Source organism: Silurus meridionalis, chromosome 29 (assembly GCF_014805685.1).
Source record: "Silurus meridionalis isolate SWU-2019-XX chromosome 29, ASM1480568v1, whole genome shotgun sequence".
Lineage (NCBI taxonomy): Eukaryota > Metazoa > Chordata > Actinopteri > Siluriformes > Siluridae > Silurus > Silurus meridionalis.
The window spans coordinates 10,351,982-10,371,157 of NC_060912.1; the positions used below are offsets into that span (position 1 = coordinate 10,351,982).

At 43.7% G+C, this 19,176-nt stretch overlaps 2 protein-coding genes across 7 annotated transcripts in view; both read right to left on the bottom strand.

Annotated features, from left to right (window-relative positions):
• Positions 1 to 1,657: 1,657 nt before the first annotated feature.
• Positions 1,658 to 6,636, bottom strand: LOC124382222 (cysteine protease ATG4D-like). Of its 2 annotated transcripts, none has more exons than XM_046844408.1 (11): positions 6,484 to 6,636; positions 5,677 to 5,922; positions 5,462 to 5,545; positions 5,204 to 5,377; positions 4,836 to 5,133; positions 4,676 to 4,737; positions 4,437 to 4,573; positions 4,272 to 4,350; positions 3,409 to 3,485; positions 2,996 to 3,106; positions 1,658 to 2,864 (listed from the first exon to the last, which is right to left on the bottom strand). In XM_046844408.1, the coding sequence occupies exons 2-11, from the start codon at positions 5,876 to 5,878 to the stop codon at positions 2,664 to 2,666; spliced, it is 1,425 nt and encodes a 474-aa protein (XP_046700364.1). In that variant the 5' UTR covers positions 5,879 to 5,922; positions 6,484 to 6,636; the 3' UTR covers positions 1,658 to 2,663. The 2 variants fall into 2 exon arrangements, with proteins under 2 accessions (XP_046700364.1, XP_046700363.1); XM_046844407.1 differs by having other exon boundaries at positions 2,987 to 3,106.
• A 590-nt stretch (positions 6,637 to 7,226) lies between these two features.
• Positions 7,227 to 19,176, bottom strand: part of mast1b (microtubule associated serine/threonine kinase 1b) — a 26,849-nt gene continuing 14,899 nt past the window's right edge. For 2 of the 5 annotated variants that reach the window (XM_046844007.1, XM_046844006.1), the window contains exons 14-27: positions 18,897 to 19,035; positions 17,719 to 17,851; positions 16,972 to 17,137; positions 16,777 to 16,878; positions 16,534 to 16,656; positions 15,823 to 15,932; positions 15,460 to 15,614; positions 15,085 to 15,335; positions 14,733 to 14,927; positions 14,384 to 14,613; positions 14,155 to 14,277; positions 13,939 to 14,075; positions 13,647 to 13,813; positions 7,227 to 12,258 (exon numbers count right to left, since the gene is read on the bottom strand). In XM_046844007.1, the coding sequence (XP_046699963.1) occupies positions 10,958 to 12,258; positions 13,647 to 13,813; positions 13,939 to 14,075; positions 14,155 to 14,277; positions 14,384 to 14,613; positions 14,733 to 14,927; positions 15,085 to 15,335; positions 15,460 to 15,614; positions 15,823 to 15,932; positions 16,534 to 16,656; positions 16,777 to 16,878; positions 16,972 to 17,137; positions 17,719 to 17,851; positions 18,897 to 19,035 (3,332 nt within the window). In that variant the 3' untranslated portion in view covers positions 7,227 to 10,957. The remainder of the gene's footprint in view (positions 12,259 to 13,646; positions 13,814 to 13,938; positions 14,076 to 14,154; positions 14,278 to 14,383; positions 14,614 to 14,732; positions 14,928 to 15,084; positions 15,336 to 15,459; positions 15,615 to 15,822; positions 15,933 to 16,533; positions 16,657 to 16,776; positions 16,879 to 16,971; positions 17,138 to 17,718; positions 17,852 to 18,896; positions 19,036 to 19,176) is intronic. The other 3 variants (XR_006924955.1, XM_046844008.1, XM_046844009.1) reach the window with 3 other exon arrangements.

The following is a 19,176-nucleotide window of genomic DNA, read 5'->3' on the forward strand; positions in this document are numbered from 1 at the left end:
AAAATAGAGTTTCCATCCACATTGTTCTCTGGAGTCAATACTGTAGTCAAGATCACAAAAGCAGGTTCGAGTTGCACTAACTATATATACACACAATATGTGTGTTAGAAAAGTAACTGATGTAGCTGAGGGTGAGGAGGCCTAAGGTGTTCAATGGGGTTGGAGCTCTATAGCAGGAGATCTTCCACTTCCAACCCACATAAACCCACATTAGTTCCAGCATCCTAAGACGTCCTTTACAATCGTGTGCCTCCGAAAAGTCGGGTGTCCCAATACTTTTGCCAATATTGTGTTGGAGTAAAGGTTTTGCTATACAACATTAAAGATCTAAAAGATAAAGTTACCAAAAAGAGTTTTTATTTCTGAAAGTGCGAAACAAATCTCTAATCGGAGACACACTCGAGGAGAAATTCAGCACAACAATGTTGAAGCAGGTTTTACCAGGGAAAAGAAAACAGCTTACACCTGAAGACTTCCAACCTTGTACCTCTTCATTCCTCTTCTGTTGTTCCATTTTCTGCACTGATATGACTTTATTGACGCTGCCAAGAATGCAGAGGGAGTTGTCCAACACTTTCACATGGAAATCTAAAGCGTATTTACACACAATTCTCATCTCAATCGATCAGTCACACTGAAGAGACAGACGACCCACGACGGCTGTTTATGACGGAGATTAAAAAAAGGCATGAAATCGCTGGCTGTCATATAAAAAAGAAATGCCCCTCAGGGTGTGTGTTTATAGAAACCTGATCATTTTCCAGTACAATCATAACACTGAGGGTCCGCACATCAAATATACGAAGAGATTTAATCAGTTTTCAATAAGTGTTGGGAAAAAAAAAATCCAATATAAAAAGAAACATTCTGTTTCACTCTCTGAGTTTCTTCTCTCGAGGAAGTCCTGCTCACTGGCTGAGGTTTCGCTTCTTTACTTTTCCCCTCAAGCTACCCTGAGGCTAATGATGTAAACAGTTTAAACACTTGAAGTCACAAAAGTTGGGAGTTTTGAGGCGCTACTCAGGAGTTTAAAAGTGCTAGTACAAAGTTTATAGGCGATAGTCAGGAATTTTGAGGCGCTAGTCTGAAGTTTAAAGGCGCTAGTCGGGAGTTTAAAGGCGCTAGTACAAAGTTTAGAGGCTACAGTCAGGAGTTTTGAGGCGCTAGTCTGAAGTTTAGAGGCCCTAGTCGAGAGTTTTGAGGCGCTACTCGGGAGTTTAGAGGCGATAGTCAGGAGTTTTGAGGCGCTAGTCTGAAGTTTTGAGGCACTACTCGGGAGTTTAAAGGCGCTAGTCTGAAGTTTAGAGGCGATAGTCAGGAGTTTTGAGGCCCTAGTCTGACGTTTAAAGGCGCTAATTGGGAGTTTAGAGGCGCTAGTACGAAGTTTAGAGGCGATAGTCAGGAGTTTTGAGGCGCTAGTCTGGTGTTTAAAGGCACTAGTAAGAAGTTTAGAGGCGCTAGTAAGAAGTTCCTCATCATATATAATGAAAAAGAAAAAAAAAGAAATGGTTGGTAGTTGTATTAGAAAACTAATCACCTCAGGATGTGTACTAAATCTTCTGAACTTTGTTTAGCTCCATTTTTTTTCTGAAAATAGAAATTACGTTATTAAGTTTTTTTTATTTAAAAAAATAATTATTTCATCAATACTTTAAGGTAAACATGAATATTATTAATCCTTTAATATGGATGGCAAAGTGACAATGACAGGAAAACTCACATTTTCTCTCACACACACACACACACACACACACACACACACACACACACACACACACTTTAGTTCACACTTTGTGCATTACAGTCGAATAGAGCTGAGATTTGTGTGATGTCTGATGTTTTCTTCGGCTTCAAAAAGCACTAATAAAGTACACGACCCTGTATGATGTTTATTATATAGATATATTTATATTTCGAGTTGAGTTTCATCTCTCAGGTCACTGTCTGAGGTTTTACTTCTTCATTTTGACCCTGAAGCTGTGAGGATAATGAGGTGAACTCACAATACATGTGCTTACAGTCGCAACTGAAACTTACAGAAGCCAGACTCGCTTTTTGGAAGTTTAGAGTCTCTAGTCTGAAGCTTAGTATCACTAGAGTCGCTAGTCTGAAGCTTAGTATCACTAGAGTCGCTAGTCTGAAGCTTAGTATCTCCAGAGTCGCCAGTCTGAAGCGTACTATCACTAAAGTCGCCAGTCTGAAGCTTACTATCACTAAAGTCGCCAGTCTGAAGCTTAGTATCACTAGAGTCGCTAGTCAGAAGCTTTGATTTGCTAGTTTAAAGCTTAGAGTCAAAAGAGAGAAGCATAGAGTCCCTACACTAAAGCCTAGAGTCGCTTGTATGAAGCTTAGAGTCGCTAATCTAAATCGTGGTATCAATAGAGTTGCTGGTCTAAAGTTTAGAGTCGCTAGTCTGAAGTTTATAGTCACTAATCTGCATCTTAGAATCGGTGGCGTCATTGATCAGTAGCTAAGAGTCGCTATTCAGAAGTTAATAGCCGCCAGGTGGAAGTTTATAGTCGCCAGCTGAAGGTTTATAGCTGCAGGGTAAAAGTGTGTAATGGCTGTATGTGGCCTGTAGGTGGTACAATGCTGCTTCTGAACCCTGTGCGTGTGTGTAGTGTCCTGAGCAGTAGTGAGTTTAAACAGTCTGATTCAGTAACTTATTCTTTAGCCGGCGTACACAGCACCACAAACTCGTCCGTGCTGCTCCGCTTACTTCTCCGCCTGCCTTTGTCTTTGGGTGGGACGTGTCTCTCGGGGTCAAAGCTCAAGTCCAGCTGCTCATGCTGCTTATGCTGCTCATGTCCACAGCCCTCCATGAAGGTGAAGATGGGATACATGTCTGGGGACGAGCTCAGAGCCTGGAGGACAAAATGGAGGGAGTCGTGAAGGACCAGAGGGATATCGCTATTCCCCACTTGTGTGTGTGTGTGTGTGTGTGTGTGTGTGTGTGTGTGTGTGTGTGTGTTCTTCCTTTTGTTACCGTAGTGACCTCAGAGCGGAGGATCTCAAAGTCTCTTCTGCTTTTAGTGTAGAAACCCAGAGTGCAGCTGGGGTCCATGCGGTGGAAAGGCAGCTTCCTCGGGGTCTTACAGTGAAACGACTGCAAACACACAGACACCATAACCATAGCAAAGCTGGCATCCACAAGCTAGCCTTTTTTTCGCTCTAGATTAGACTAATTCTTCTCACCAAACCCAATCATGTTGTAAAACAAATGACTTTTTCTTTTCGCCAACATCATCATCCTTGTTTGTTTTGTTCAGACCTACGACCTGATGGGTTGCCAGGTATGAGCTCACTCTTTGAGATGACTCATTCTTTTGAGTCAAATTAAAGACTCGTTTGAAATGAACGAATCGTTCATGAACAACCCGTCACCAGTGGATGGTACCTCTACCATACCTCTAAGGGGAAGTTGTGCTGATTGACATCTACAGCAGCCTGACAGAAATGCGGATCCAGATACAGCAGCTGATCGTCTGGGTAGAGAAAGAAAAAACAAGTGTGATCATGTGACCATCATGGACGTCCATATTTCCCTGATGGTAAATCAGAGTCACTGATACTTTGCTGGTTTTTTTCGCATCTAAGCTGTTCCTGTAACCAATCAGATTGCGGCTTGATCACTCCGAGGCCCTCTAGAAGGCGCCCAATAACATCTGCATTTTTACGTCCTTTGATTGGATTCTCAGATAGCGCGCTAGTCAGAGTTCGCAAACCGCTTCTATGGAAACCTGCACAAGTTTAGATATAATGTAAGTCGCTCTGAATACGCCTGTAAATGTAACATAAACGTTACATGTCAGCGCCCTCTGCTGGCATAGTTTCCATTTCTATCCTGGTAGCCTTTGCTGTAATAGTTCTGGAATCAGGGTCGTTTCTAGGCTTTTTGGCACGCTAGGCGAGATTCCTATTGTCACCCCCCGTAGCTCCACCCTCTACCACCATGTTCCACCCCCATACCATACAAATCATTCGCAACTATTCATAGAAAAGGTTAAACACATTTAATAATCATTGCAAATTTGCCTAAATTCACGTATGTAAACATTTTACTGTATATGAAACTTCAGCAGAAAAACAGGTAAATAATTGAAATGGGCGAAGGCAAAGAAGAGTCTCACTAGCGCCCCCCAGCTTGTTGCACCCTAGCCGACCGCCTAGTTTGCCTATGCCTAAAAACAATGTGGTCTGTAGTTCAAACATCTGTCTGGCGATTAGAATTTTGGCAGCGTCCAATCAGAAACGAGGATTTCTCCGCTCACCCTGGAATCCCACGAAGTACAGCGAGTGCTTCGGCTTTCCTCCGATTATTCCCACGCAGCCCTTCAGCTGAAGCAGGCTCTAAAAGATCGAACAAGAAAAACACCATCAAGAGAGAGCGCAAGCGTGTGTGAGTGTGTGTTGAATGTGTGTGTGTGGGTTTGTACCTTCACATGCGGGATGTACGCAGGGTTCAGCGCGTCTCCACCGAGTCTCACGGGCACCAGGATGAGAACGGGGCCAAATCTCGCAGGGAGTTTGGGCGAACGTTCTTCACACAGTCTCATCACATCTTTTATGTACACTACACACACACACACACACACACACACACACACACACACACACAGTGTATATACTACTGGTAAAACACTGGCCAATCAGATGTTAAAAAACTAAATCTCACCGGTGCAGTCCTGTGAGACATAGACAGCCAGATCGTGCAGTTCAGATTCCGCGACTGATTTACTGCAAACACACACACACACACACACACACACACACACACGATAACAAGCAGGTTGCGTTTTCCGAAACTCTGAAAACGTCACTCGCCAGCGTCTTACCGCAGTATGTGTGCGGCGACCGAGGGGCCGTACCAGTCGCCCGCCCGTTGCCCTGACGACTGCCCCAGCATCACCAGCCGATGCAGGCCGAACAGAGCACCCGGATTGTCCCCAAACCACGCAACCACACGCCGGTGTCCCCTCTCCTGCTCGTCCTCATCCTCATCCAGAATACCCCCCTCGCTCCTCCTCCTCTGTCCCGCCCTCCGGCTCCGTCCCAATCCAAGTACACGGGGCCGAGAGTGTCTGAGCTCCAGATCGTCTCTGGTTTGGTGATGAGCTCTGGACCAGGTCCAACCTAATAGCACGAGAGTGTAAGTGTGCGGTTGTGTGTGGGAGTGTGTATGTGTGTGTGTGTGTGTGTGTACCTGCAGGCAGCGTGTGTAGCACTAGCGCCTGTGCGAGCAGCATCTGGGCGGATCGCAGCGTGCAGCCCCACCCACTGTCTGAGGTCAGAGACGATCCGTGCAGCGAGGAGAAACCTCTCCGGTACGTCATCCAGAACAGGGACGAGAACACACAGCGGAACCGCTGCCTCTCATCTAATACACACACACAGCATTTTTGACACAGAATAGAATGTGTGTGTGTGTGTGTGTGTGTGCGTGCATGTGTCTGGTACACACCTTCATGGCTCAGGTCGTATGTATGACCCAGCAAACACACAGGAGAGTTTTTACTCAGACGAGGTTTTGATTTCATGGTCCAGCCTGAAACACACACACACACACACACACACACACACACACACACACACACACACACACACACACACGTTAAACTCCACTCAACTAATCTCCCTTCTCGTGTTTAAAATCACAGCCCAGATTCACACACACACCTCCATACTTGACATTGTTCCATGCTGACACCAGTCTGCTCCTCAGCCTGGTTTTGTCTTTCGCCGTCTCAGAGAAGTGTGTACCCACAGAGTGTGTGTACTCCAAAGAGTGTGTGTGGTCTGAAGGTCCGGGGTAGGACAGAAACACAAATGACTCCAGGTCTTCTGTACAGTTCGCCTCATCTGCACACCCGGAGGTCATGGTGATGCTCTGGTGAGAAAAGCTCACTATGGCCAGCGGAGATCCTTGAGTGAAGCAAGCAGTGACAGTAATGAGACGTCTTGGCGATTAGAATACGTGTGTGTGGTGCAGTTTGTCAAAAAGTTGAGACTAGTTCTGTAACACGCCAACAGATCTCAGCACAAGGCCGTACACGCAGTCACAGGAAGCACCGACCTTCATAAATCAGTGTGCCAAAAGACTTCAGGAGCTGGGGCTATTCTGACCATGAAGAACATGATTGGAAGAAGATGAGAGATCAGGAAGACCAACAATTTCGAATGCTGAAACCGTTTGGCAACTTGTGCACGATGATCGTCAGAGAACAAACACTGCAAATATCAACGTGCCTTTTGCCTGTATATTGATTTTGATCATTAGTTTCATTTAATATATAATATTTATTATTTATTATACACAATCACATCACCATACATACGGTTTTTAATAATTGTGTTATAAAATCGCATATATTTATATTTACTTCTGAAATAAACAGAGTGAAACTCTGTGGTCTCCTGAATGCAGCTGAGGAACTGAGATTTATTCATCAGGGGTCAAAGATTTAATTACAACTAAACACTTACCGTGATTTCATCTGTTCTATAAAACATTATTCTTTAATCGGATTCCTGCAGAAGTAAAGCAGTTTTACAGCCGGAAAACTTTCCGAATGCTTTTTTCTCTTCCTGTTTACTCGGTTTTCCACCTGGTAACGAACAACGAATATCGCAGCTGATTGGCTAAGACCGAATACGTCATTGACAAAAGCGACCAATCAGAGAGAGTCAAATAAAAGTCAAAAGCGGAAATTAAAAACAATGTAGTGTTTTTTATTTGTTTGTTTGTTTGTTTGTGTTTGTCTGTTTTGTATGTATATAAAAAATACACGTTAATATAATAAATAAAGTATATAATAAGAAAACAGTTTAGTTACTGTAATATGATTCTAAATACAAAAAATGACCAAATACAATTTATATTAAAAACATTTATTCTAATTTAATTATAAAATATAATTAAATTAGTAATAATACAAACTAATAATAATAATATCAGAAGAATGCCTGACTTACCCAACACGATAGATAGATATATATATATATTTTTTTAATTATTCAATTATTTTTTTCTGTTACCTGGTAACAAATGATCCACAACCCGGTACCCATGATCTAAACTGAAAATATGAAAGTAGTGTATTCAAGACAAAATCTGTGTGTGTGTGTGTGTGTGTGTTTACATGCTGCACAAATCCACAGAAAATCTGTGTAAGAGATACGTTCTATAACAAAAGCACAAATAACAAAAGATTTCCTTGAAATTTTTATTACTATATATATTTTTTTATTATTACTGCACTTCAGCCTCTTTCGTTTTGCATTGCTTCACAACGTTGCCTGAGAAAAACGAAATTGAGAAGAAAACAAAATGATAATATACAGTAGAAAAAAAAACAAAAACAAGCACTCGATGATAAAACGCCACAAAGTTCAAAAAAAAAAAATCCATGTACATCCATGTATTGAAATTTATACATGCTAATCAGTTACAGCGAATAAAATCTAAATAAATGAAATACCTAACGTAAACAAGCGAAAACAGGTATCCCAGGGGTTCAAGCACTTCCGCCAGCAGGTGGCGACATCCAGAAAGTTAGTATTGAGGGGCAACATATACATAAGCATGTGGCTTTTTTTTTTTATCTCACAATCTAGGGGAAAAATCTGACAGAAAATGTCAGGAAAAGACGTTTTCGACGATCCACACAACGACACGTTAGCATCTGTGACTGTTTGAACTGTACAGTGCATATTAGTTGAAGGAAACCACATAACAGCTCCTAAACGACACACACTCATCCACTCACACACACAGAGCCATGTCAGTTTTGCTCGGAGCCCCTCTAACACCTGGAGATAAATAAAGTGCTTTTTTTTTTACAGTGGTTTTTAATTCCATGACAGGGAAGTGTTAAACAGTGTACGCCTACATCTACACACCGAGCTACTCAAGACGGTTCACACACGACATCAGCTACGACATACGTTTTCGTCAAACACACTACTACAGAGTGGCGCAGGACACACACACCCACACACACACACTGGGCAGAGAGCGCCTCCTGCCTGCTAAAGTAAACCATGAGCGTGTGTGTAAGCGGTTGATGTGCTAACTGAAATATTTCACGTTTTGATATTGTTGTGTTTGTATACTATACGTTTTTAAACTATTGTGTGTGTCATTTAATTGCTACACACTGTGTCGATTTCGAGGCAGGATGTCACGAACGAAATGATCGCTACGGGTTGTTTTTGTTTGCTACTAACCACCGAGAACGCCAGTCTAAACGTGTCACGGAATGACGTGGTTCAATTTTCCTCGTCTTTTTCTTGTGTGCTGTAAAATCTTACACAACTGAGATGCTACGAATATTCGAATAAGAAACGAATATTGTAACCCATAATGAACCCCTTGTAATTAAATGTAGTCGTGGCTATAATTACCGAATGCTTCGACACGTGAAATATCACGTGATCAGCTTTCAAAGTCTACTGAGCTCTGATGTGGCCCACTCAGTCTTGAGATGTTTGGTATGATTAAGGCTTTGTCCACTAGGAGGCAGGTTTGAGTCGAAGCACACCTCGGTACAGCTAAAACATAATGACAGTGCTGTAAAAGGCAATGGCGGAGGAGCGATATCGTTATTGTATCGTATATCTTTTAAACGTTACACATCGCACCGTTAAAACGTCCACGAACGTGAAAGCACAACATGGCAATCAAACACACTCCAGCACTGTTCATCTAATGGAACGTTCCGGATGTCGACTAAGATGCGAGGCAATACTCAGTGTAAACAAGCAAATAAACATCATTTGCCACTTACTAACTGTCGGAAATCACATCGACACACACACACACACACACACATCTACACACGCACACAAATTTACACACACGGAGTATAAAATGTAGTCGAGTAAGGAATAGGAAAAAAAAATATCACAACATCTACATTAAATTAGACACAGGAGAAAGCTCTCGTTGCATATGTAGGAAGAGTTTAACACACACACACACACACACACACACACACGCTCCAGTTCATTTTCTTTTTCTTTCTTTCTTTCTTTTTATTCATTCAAGTTGAATTTGTTCGAACATTTCCCCGTTCAGGTTCAGTATTTAAAGCCCCAGAGAAATAAATATAGTGTGATGGTGTACGAGTCCCTGTGATGGAACTGTAGATGAACGATGGCGTGTCCACACACTTTGCTGTACCACTGATGGAGCTTCTGCTGCTGTAGAAAATGAACAGACACTTTCTGACCAATCAGAATTCAGAATTCTGCAGCAAGGTTGAGGTTAATGTGGTTTCGAGGCCATGGGTGAAAATACAGGAACTGATGTGAAGTTAGCAGGGCTGATGTCAGCGATCTATGTGTATCGCTTCATTCCCACCAATCACAAGGACGATGTCATCTCATCAGCACAATGAAATTCTTTCTTTGCAAACCTCAGAGATGTTTGGAAGCTCTGGTCAGCCATGATACAGTGCCCCTGGAGCAAAGAGGGTTAAGGGCCTTGCTCAAGAGACCCAGGAGTGGCAGCTTGGCGATACTGGGGCTTGAAGGCCAGCTCTCTGATCGCTAAACCAGAGCCTTAACCACTAAAATACAAGAACCTTGGAAAAAGAGCTAACTTTTTGAGAGAGAAAGCTAACCTTAAAGACTAAGCTAACTTGGAGAGAAAGCTAAGCTAAGTGTGAGAAAGCTAACCTGAAAGAGAAAGCTAACCTTAAAGACTAAGCTAACTTGAAGAGAATGCTAAGCTAAGTGTGAGAAAGCTAACCTGAAAGAGAAAGCTAACCTAAGCGAGAGTTAACCTTAGAGAGAAAGCTAACCTTAGAGAGAAAGCTAACCTTAGCCTGTGAATGTTAACCTTAAAGAGAACGTTAACTTTAGGGTAAAAATATGCTAACCTTAGCGAGAGAACGCTAACCTTAAAGAGAAAGCTAACCTAGCAAAATAACTTATCTCGTCTAAAGGTGTATCCTGGTTTTCATTTCTCAATGAAGTTGAAATAAAGCTAATTAAAATATTAGGCCACGCCCACTAGACCACTTAAAATACCTCAATGTTTTGCTCCCCATTCTCTGGGACATTAAATACTCCCTTCACACCGATCAGGACGTAAATAAGGCAGTGAGTCGTTCCACCTTATTAGCAAACCCTGGACGGTGTTTTGTGCCTCTTCAGGTATGCAGATATCTATTCTTTTATTTGCCGCTTTGTATTAGACGTAATGATTGACAGGTTTACAGCCTATCGCCGTTCGGGATAACATTGTGGACATGCTGTTGCTATAGAGACCGGGCAGTTATGACGATCGGATGTGTACAGTGTTCACTAGCATCAGGTCTTTGCGTAGTATTTATTCTTTTATTTTTTATATAATGTTCTCTATTAATTTTTCTTTTATTCACAATATTTACCATGCAGCTACACACAGCGCTTGTTATGCTCTACACTAATCTGGTGTTACGTTTACATTAAAGCTGCAGTATGTAACTTTTTTCGATGAGCTACAATATTTAGTACATTTAGCAAACAGTTTTTTTTACTATGTAGCAATGGTTGCAGGCTAGCTAACAATTTTCCAAAGGATGTCACGTGATCCAATTTTTGACTTAACGTCTACTCCTTATTCAATTTCAGGATCTAAATCTAAAGTCTAAACAAGATTTTCTAGCACGGGATAAAGGCCATCAGGGCTCGAGACCATGAGCCTCGGCATCGCTTTAATACTACATGAATGTAAACGGACTTGTTACTACTGATGTTAGCGAAGTTTAACTCGGAATCGTTTTTCGTTCTAGAAAAGTTACATACTGCAGATTTAAAAAAAAAAGTCTGTACGCATACATGCATCTATGTGGACTTTTTGAGAGCACCTTGCTTTTTTTGTTTTTTTTGTTAAGTGTTGATTTGGTGATTGTGGAAGTATTAGGTCATCGCTTAACTTTGCGTCTTCATCCACCTTTGACAAACAGGACGTTCAGGAATGCTTGTTAGAGCTCTTTGATTTTGAGGATCCTGGGCCAGGCCATGTTCCCGTCGCTATGCGCCAGGCCCCTGAAGACGCCTCAGATTTTCCCAGTGTCCCTGCTCTCTTGTCCTCGCTCGTTTTGGTGCTGGAGTCCTTCCCTTTCCCACCATCCTGCGATCCCAGCTTCATGGGCCCAAGCACAGTTTTGGCGACGCTGGTGAGCTGAGTGACAAAGCTTGAGCGATCACCAGGGGAGATGGTGCGTGATTTGCCAGTGCTGGGAGATGGTGTGGAAGGTGACGGGGAAGCCGGGCTTTCCTCCAAAACCTCTAAGTGAGATCGCTCTTCTCTGAGGGTCCGGATTGACCCGGAATGGACTGAACTCTTTCCCTCTTTGAATTTCATTTGCAGACCTCCTGCATCCGTCGCTGCAGGTGCTGGAGCTTTAGTCTTGCACTCTGCACCTCCACTTTTGACTTCCATCTTAACGGCTGCAGTCTGGGGGGGTTTTGTACACCTTCCTAAATCTTGCATCTCAGATTTAGCTTTTGGGTCATTCTCCCACATGGCTTTTCCTTTCTCTCGTTCTTTCCCAGCCTCCGCCGGCTGTTCTGGCATTTTTGATGCAACTTTTTCCATGCTCAAAAAAGGCATCTTTCCTCTGGGTTTTTCTTTAATGTCAGAGGTCGTATCCTTCGTGGCTGGGCTCTTTGGTGTGAATTTGTCTTGCTTTGCTGGGTCGCAGCTTGCCATAGTTAAGGCTTTGACGGAATCCTGGGTTTTGGTTGAACTTGTCCCTGTCCCTTCAGACAGTTTCTCCTTGGCACTTGCTGTCAAATCAGGAGCTGAGGGCACGTCCTGCTTGTTTGTCGTCTGGAGGGTATCAGCGAGCGCATTTTCACCTTCAATCTCCAGCAGACTTTGCAGCATGCGGTATTCCTCCACTCCATGTTTCCGGAGGCCGCCTTTTTTCTCTGCCGATGATGGAAAGGAAGCGAACGAAGGCGGAGAGGGCGGAGCCGGCTTCTCGGTCGACTGCACCCGAGTGAGCAGAGGTGATCGAGGCCGTGTTATCGGTGGTGAGGAGTGCAGCTTGGTGGGGAAAGTCGAGGAGGCGCTGGCCGTGCTCGGTGACGGAGTGTGTGCCAGCGGAGACAGGGGGACGCTCCCGGCTGATTTACAGCGAGACGAGCGGAACTGGCGCTGCAGTTTAGGGGACAAGCCGTGCAGAGAACTAGGGCGCATGTGATGAGACGTAGCTGGAGAATTGGGAGTGGAGGATGCCGGAGAGCTGCTCTGGGATGACATGCCTGGGGGCGTGCAGGGAGGAGGGGGAGGAGAAAAAGGGAGGGGTGAGGTTAAGGACAGGTTAGTGTCAGGTTAATAGCTACAGTTAATATGGTAAAATTCGATAGTAAAAGTTAATAGTATATGCGATATGCGATGGCATTAATACAGGCGGGTTCGTATTCAACTCATATTGCAATGCATTTTTCGTTTATTGATTTGGCAGACACTTATGCACACCAGCACGTATCCTGAGCTGACCAGATAAGCAATTTGCTCAGCTACCAACTGGGGGAATTGGTAGCTCAGTGATTAAGGTGTTGGACTTCAGATTTGTAGGTCCTAAAATCGGTCCTAAGCTAAAATCCCAGCACCACCAAGATGCCACTGCTGGGCCCTTGAAAAAGGCCCTCAAACTTCACCACTCAGTTTTAAAGTACAATTATTCTAAGTCACTCTTTGTAGCCCCCAATCGGTCATCTGTTTAGCTACTAACTGGTGGGAATTGGTAGCTCAGTGGTGACGGTGTCTGACTTCGGATTGGTAGGTCATAAGTTAAAATCTCAGCACTGCCAAATTGCCAATGCTGGGCCCTTGAGCAAAACCTCAACTTTGCAGTTGCGTAAATTACATGACTGTGCCTCACTCTTGGGGAACTCTGTCTCACAGATGCCATAAATGTAAATTATCAAAAAAGGATAAAAACCAAGTGATATTAGATTAATATTTAGCATAAAGTCTTGTTAATAACAAATTAGAACATGCAAATCATTTTTGTCAGCCTGATACTGGCTCAGAAAACACCATTGGGTTACCATCAGGTAGATAATGGACTCAAGGTCACTCAGTAACTGACTTCAGTGAATCAGAAGGTTCACACTGCGTTAATACAAGTGAAATATTAAGTTAGGGTCAGTACTAATTTTTTAAATAAGCTACAGAGTAGGAAGAAGGTGAATTGGGAAAGGGGTCATTCAGTGAATAAGCTGTTGGCCTGCTGATGGGAAGGTCATGGGTTCAAATCCCAGCGCCACCAAGCTAAACCCTCTTAAATAAGGCTCCTAACCTCTTAATTGGATAAGAGTTAAATGCCTAATGCAATAAATATAATACCCAAATGCTGAAAATGTACTAGAGTGAAATTAAAAACAAAAATTTCTACCAGTTTAGTACACGTTTATTGAGTGTATTCTATTGCTAATATTGGGTTAATAGCAATTAATTCATTTTAATGTCATACAAAGATAAAAAATATCAGCATCAGTCTGGTTCCAAGCATATCCCATGTCACATAGAACGTATTACTCAATACACAGTACATTGTGTGTGTGTGTGTTTGTGTGTGTATGTGTGTGCGAAGAGTTTCAGTGTTATTCTGTATTACTTTGAGTTTAGGGTACGAGTCACTAACCGAGGTGGGCGGAGTCAGGGGGTGAGCGGGCGTACAGGCCGTGGGTGGGAGATCCGGGGAGACTGTCTCCGGATGACAACGAGCGATTCAAAGAGGAAAGACTGCGGCTGGTGTGGAGCAGATTAGACTGTTTAGTAATCTTACGGAACAAAGAGCTTCGTTTTTTACTGCAAAAGACAGAGAGCGAGAGAGGAATAGGAGATGAGAAGGAGATCAAAAGGAAGGGTAAGAGTAGAACAGAATTCATAAAGCCTGCTTGATGTAAAAAGTGGTAGATAAGTTCATCAGTCACCTCTCCTGTCCCTCCTTGGTGATGGATTTCTTGTTGCGTCGCGCCATCTTGGCCCTGGTGCTGGGCTTCCGTGCCGGCCCGATCTTAATGGAGGTGTTCTCGAATGGAGTTGTGGTCACGGTCACTTTATTCCCACTCTAAACCCAGAACAAAAGGTTTTGAAAATGCCGGCTGTGTTCAAACTATCCATAAAATGTCTCTTTCAGGCCACCATACCTTCAGAATGAGCTCCACCACTTCAGTATGAACCAGGCCGTGCACAGATTCTCCGTTCACATGCGTAATGAGGTCCCCAGCACACAGACCTGCTTCCTGCGCGGGGCCTCCACACTCCACATGCTGGGATTGAAAGGCAGCACATTGATTTCAGTACATTCGTATTTTTATATAAGAGCAAAAAAAAGATGTGCTCGTGTTTTCCGGTGTTTTCCCGACTCTTTCTTACCCAGACCATGTGGTGGACGCTGTAGACGTTGGTGTCCCCCATGTAGACTCGGATGGCACGCAGCGTAAAGCCGTATCTCTTCCCAGAGCGTTGGATGGTGATGGGAGACCGCAAAGTGCTGATGGACGGAGAGTAATCACGGCTGGGGGACGAGTCTCGGGACGACGGGTTGGACGATATGGAGCGGGGTGACATGGGGCTGGCCAGTGGGGACGTCCCGTGTTGCTCTACTGCAGAAGAAATGTTTAATATACATGAATATAACAAAAAAAGATTGATACAGTAAAATCTATAAGAGATATAAAAATGACGAAATAAGAAGTTGGATGAGGGATGAGTGGATGCTGACCTGCAGGTATAATGACAGATAAGGCTGAGGCGGACGCTGACTTGATGACCTTTGTGCCAGAGCGGGTCGGAGTCTGTTTCTCTCCTTCACTCGAGAGGTGCTGATGCCGGGCTCGCCGCAGGACCACTTCGTTCGGGGCTCGGGGTCCGAACGGTGCTGCCGTCGCAGCTGCATCAGCAGGCTTCAGGAGTTTATCTGCAGAAAAGGGAACCGTTTCCAAAATAATCTACAGTTTACACCCAGATTCTAGTCACCAGCACCTCCTCCTGGTTCCTACACCTCCTGCCAGATCACTATTGCTATCAGATGCTGGAGAAGATTTTAAAGAAGACCAGTGTGATGCCTCACGTACCTAAACCTTGTGCTGTCGGAGCTGCAGCAGAGGACTCAGCCCCACCCGCACCTGCCCCCGATGCCATCGTAGCGCCCTCTAGTGATGTGCCTCTGGTTTTGATCGGTGTGTGGCGGGGGTGTGTCTCGGTGTCTGTCTCTAAAGGAGAGGGGACGCGGTGTGTGTCCATGAGAGCAGAGAAACGGCGGCGGATACCAGGGGGACTTGAGTCGGACTCGGTAAAGGAGTATTCCGAGCAGGATAAACGCTTCCTACACACACACACACACACACACACACACACACACACACACACACACACACACAGTCGTTATCCCCTCGGTCACCAGAATATTCAATATGATGATCATTTGTATGTAACTTAAACATCCTCACATCTCAGGAGACCCCGTCCTCCACGTTTTGTCCCTCAGGGTGAAGCTGCCCAGGCTCTCCCTCTTGGCCCGGTCCTCCCGATGTCCTCTGGGCTCCCTGCGGGTCACCACAGGCTTGTGCTCGAGCTGAGAAAGGTGCTCCATGCTGCTGTACACCTACACACACACACACACATACACACACACACACACACACACACACAAGTCTTATTGTGATGTTACACATAATCCTGTTTTTAACTTATACAGAAAAATAGAGATGTTTAAACAGGAAGCAAAGGAAGACTGGAAAGGAGGATAATGAGGGAGGGATGGAAAACAGAGCAATAGAAGAAGAGATCGAGGGGACTGAAGGAGGAGTAACCTTGCTGAAGCGAGGCGAGCAGGAGGAGAAACGTCGGATCTCGACGGGCTCGTCGTCATTGGTGTCGTCTTCGTCGAACGAGTGAATGTGATGGTAGCGGTCCGAGCGTGCTGCGAAACACACACCGTGAAACACACACACCGGATTAGAGTAATTGACTCCTGGGGTATCTGTAATTGTTTGCAACCAGTGTGAGGTCTTTTCGAACCCCTCACCAGCGGTGGGCAACAAGAGTAAAAACCTTTTATAAAAATCGTGATAGTGTGGGTCCTGCACCAAGGCCATGACATCACCACTCAGGAGGTCATGATTAGAGGTCGAACGATCGGTTTTGCAGATTAATTAACACGATTAAAAAAATGTATAGCAATCCGCTGTCATTACGAGAGCGGCCTCTAGAGGCAAATCACTGGCGGTACATGCTGTTAGTTTTTACACAGGAGACTGCGCGTTGTACGGAGAGCGCTTTATTTTATTTATTAATTAGAAATTGTCATTTATTCTTTATATATTTCTATTTATTCATACAATTCATATATATACATATTCACACATTTTCATGATTCACTGAATTTTTTATTATAGTATTAAAGTTTTTTTTTACATGGAGTGTTATGTTCACACATGGATATACTGAGCTTTAAACCAAACAACACACACACACACACACACACACACACACACACACACAAACATGGTCAGTGTGCTCACTGTCAAAGTAGCTGGTGTCCTCCTCCGACTCCAGATGAGGGACGAACTCAGCTTTCTGCCTCAGTAAACTGTTCCAGTCCAAATCAGCAAAAAAATGGTGATGTTTCACTTCAACTGCACCTCCTGCTCACACACACACACACACACACACACACACACACACACACACACACACCATTAGCGTACCTGGGCCTTGCAAAGACAAGAACTTAGCCTATTTTTTTCTACATTTTTCGAGTGTACCTGTGCCCAGGCGGAGCAGTGGGTTGGTTTGCAGCAGGGCAGAAATGAGGCGCTGGGCATCAACCGGAAGTGCGTCATCACCTTCAGGCCACACGATGTCATCTACACACACACACACACACACACACGATACATTTTACAATAAGGTAAACAAAGAGGACGATCTGTGCATGTGTGTGTGTTTCCGTCTCTCACCGCTGATCACTTGGCCGAACAGCTCCTCAGGTGTGTCCCCGAAGAAAGGCACGCAGCCCACCAGGAACTCATAGAGGATGATGCCCATTGCCCACCAGTCCACAGGTTTCCCGTAACCCTGCCGTAAGATAACCTCCGGGGCGATGTACTCGGGCGTGCCGCACACCTGCGCGAGAGAAACACCCGTGTGTGTCGGTTATCCGAACTCAAACCCGCTGCATCGTGTTCTCCTTTGCATTTTTTCTCAGTTTCTCAGAAACTACTTCGCCTCATGTCCTCACTGGTGCACATGCTGTAAAAAAAGCACTTTCTTGTCCCTTTGAACAAATTGCGAACGCTTCGCAGCGACAAAATGACAATGAGCTGTTCACTGACACGAATACTTACTTTCCAGAGATGAACTGAGGATTTTGAGGAAAAGTTCAGGCTGTTTGCAAAAAATCCATTGTGTTGTGCTGTTTGTACAAAGTGTTTTCGAGAAATGCATTTACTGGTTTGCAAATATTAAAGGGGGATTCGAGAAAATGCTCTAAAGCGACTGAGAAAAATATTTCGTCTGGTTGTGATGTCAAATCCCAGCACCAGTGAGTTGGCAAAGTTGGGCCCTTGGGAATGGCCCTGAACTCTCAAGTGCTCGGTTGTAGGAAAACATTAATTGGAAGTTGCTCTGGATGAGGGCGTCTGCCAAATGACCTACAGGTAAATGTAAATATGTGTGTGTGTGTGTGTGTGTGTGTGTGTGTGTACCTGTTTATCTAGGAACTCTCTGGTGTCCTTCTCGATGTGGCCCTCATACAGGTTCGTTGTGAGACTCATCAGTCCCATTTTCGACAAACCGAAATCAGTCAGCTTAATGTGTCCCATAGATGTGATCAGCAGGCTGAGAGAGACGAGGAGACAGAAAGCAAGCAAGAGACAGTTAACAAGACGGACACACAGACAAGAGCGACAAAAACGTTTTGAAGAAATTTGGAGAAATGCACTTACTGGTTTGCAAATATTGAGGATGATAATAATAATAATATACTGGCTGTAATATTTACAAGCCAGTAAGTGCATTTCTCAAAACAATTTGTACACTGAACAGTATTTGTGTCACAGAACATCTCATGGCCATCAGAATAACACGTCCTTTCGTCATTGCTCACAAACAAGATCGTCATAAAGTTGAATCATGTTGTCAGTATGACAACTGTTTGGTTATTTCTTGATGTAAACGACGGTTTATTGGCACCGTTAATTGACTTCTGCAACTATGAGCAAAAATCCATACTGATAGTTTTTCCGGGTTGCGTTATACAGTACAAGAGCGGCCTCTAGAGGCGAATCACTGACAGCACATTCTGTTTATTTGAAGCTTCTTCCTATTTTTTTCTTTTTTTTTACTCATTTATGATGTAGCTTTTTTGATTTATTTGGGGTGATAAATCCGTCTTTTTTTATGTAAATATTTATTTATTTAATGTATATATTAATATTTATATCAATTACGAAATGTTCATGATTCAGTACTGGTTTTTATTTTTATTTTTGTAATAGAGTTAAATGCAATTTTTTTTTAAACATTTTTATTGGTATCAGTAAAATCCAGTATCGATTGAACTCTAACATCTCATCATCGGTTGATCTGATGCCGTACACTTGCCTTCATTAGTGACATTTAAGATTCTGACTTAATAATTGAAAATGTTGGAAACAGCAGAAAATGATACACAATCGATTAAATGAATGTACCAAAGCATTCGCATTTCTGATCTGAGAAACGCTCCAAAGCATCTGAGAAAGACTGTAATATGAATACTGCTATTACGTACTGTATATCACAGATAATATGCAGTGCTGATGTGTATCACATGCACAGGAGACCCTGGGTAGTGCACACACACTCTATACACTGTGCACACACTCTATTCACTTTTGCTTACTTGTCAGGTTTGAGGTCTCGGTGCACCACGCCGTAGTTGTGGATGTACTCGAGCGCAAGGACGGTCTCTGCAAAGTACATGCGTGCCATCTCTACAGGCAGAGCTCCGATGTGCTTCAGCAGCGTGGCACAGTCTCCTCCTAACAATCAAAAAGAAAATCATGGTTGGACGTATAACTGTAACCCAATGCCTAAGTAGGTCGGTCAGTGTTCTTCTGGATTCTTCTTCCAGAGAAGAAGATTCAATTTGATGTGGCTGCAATGTGAATCTCCGGGGAGCT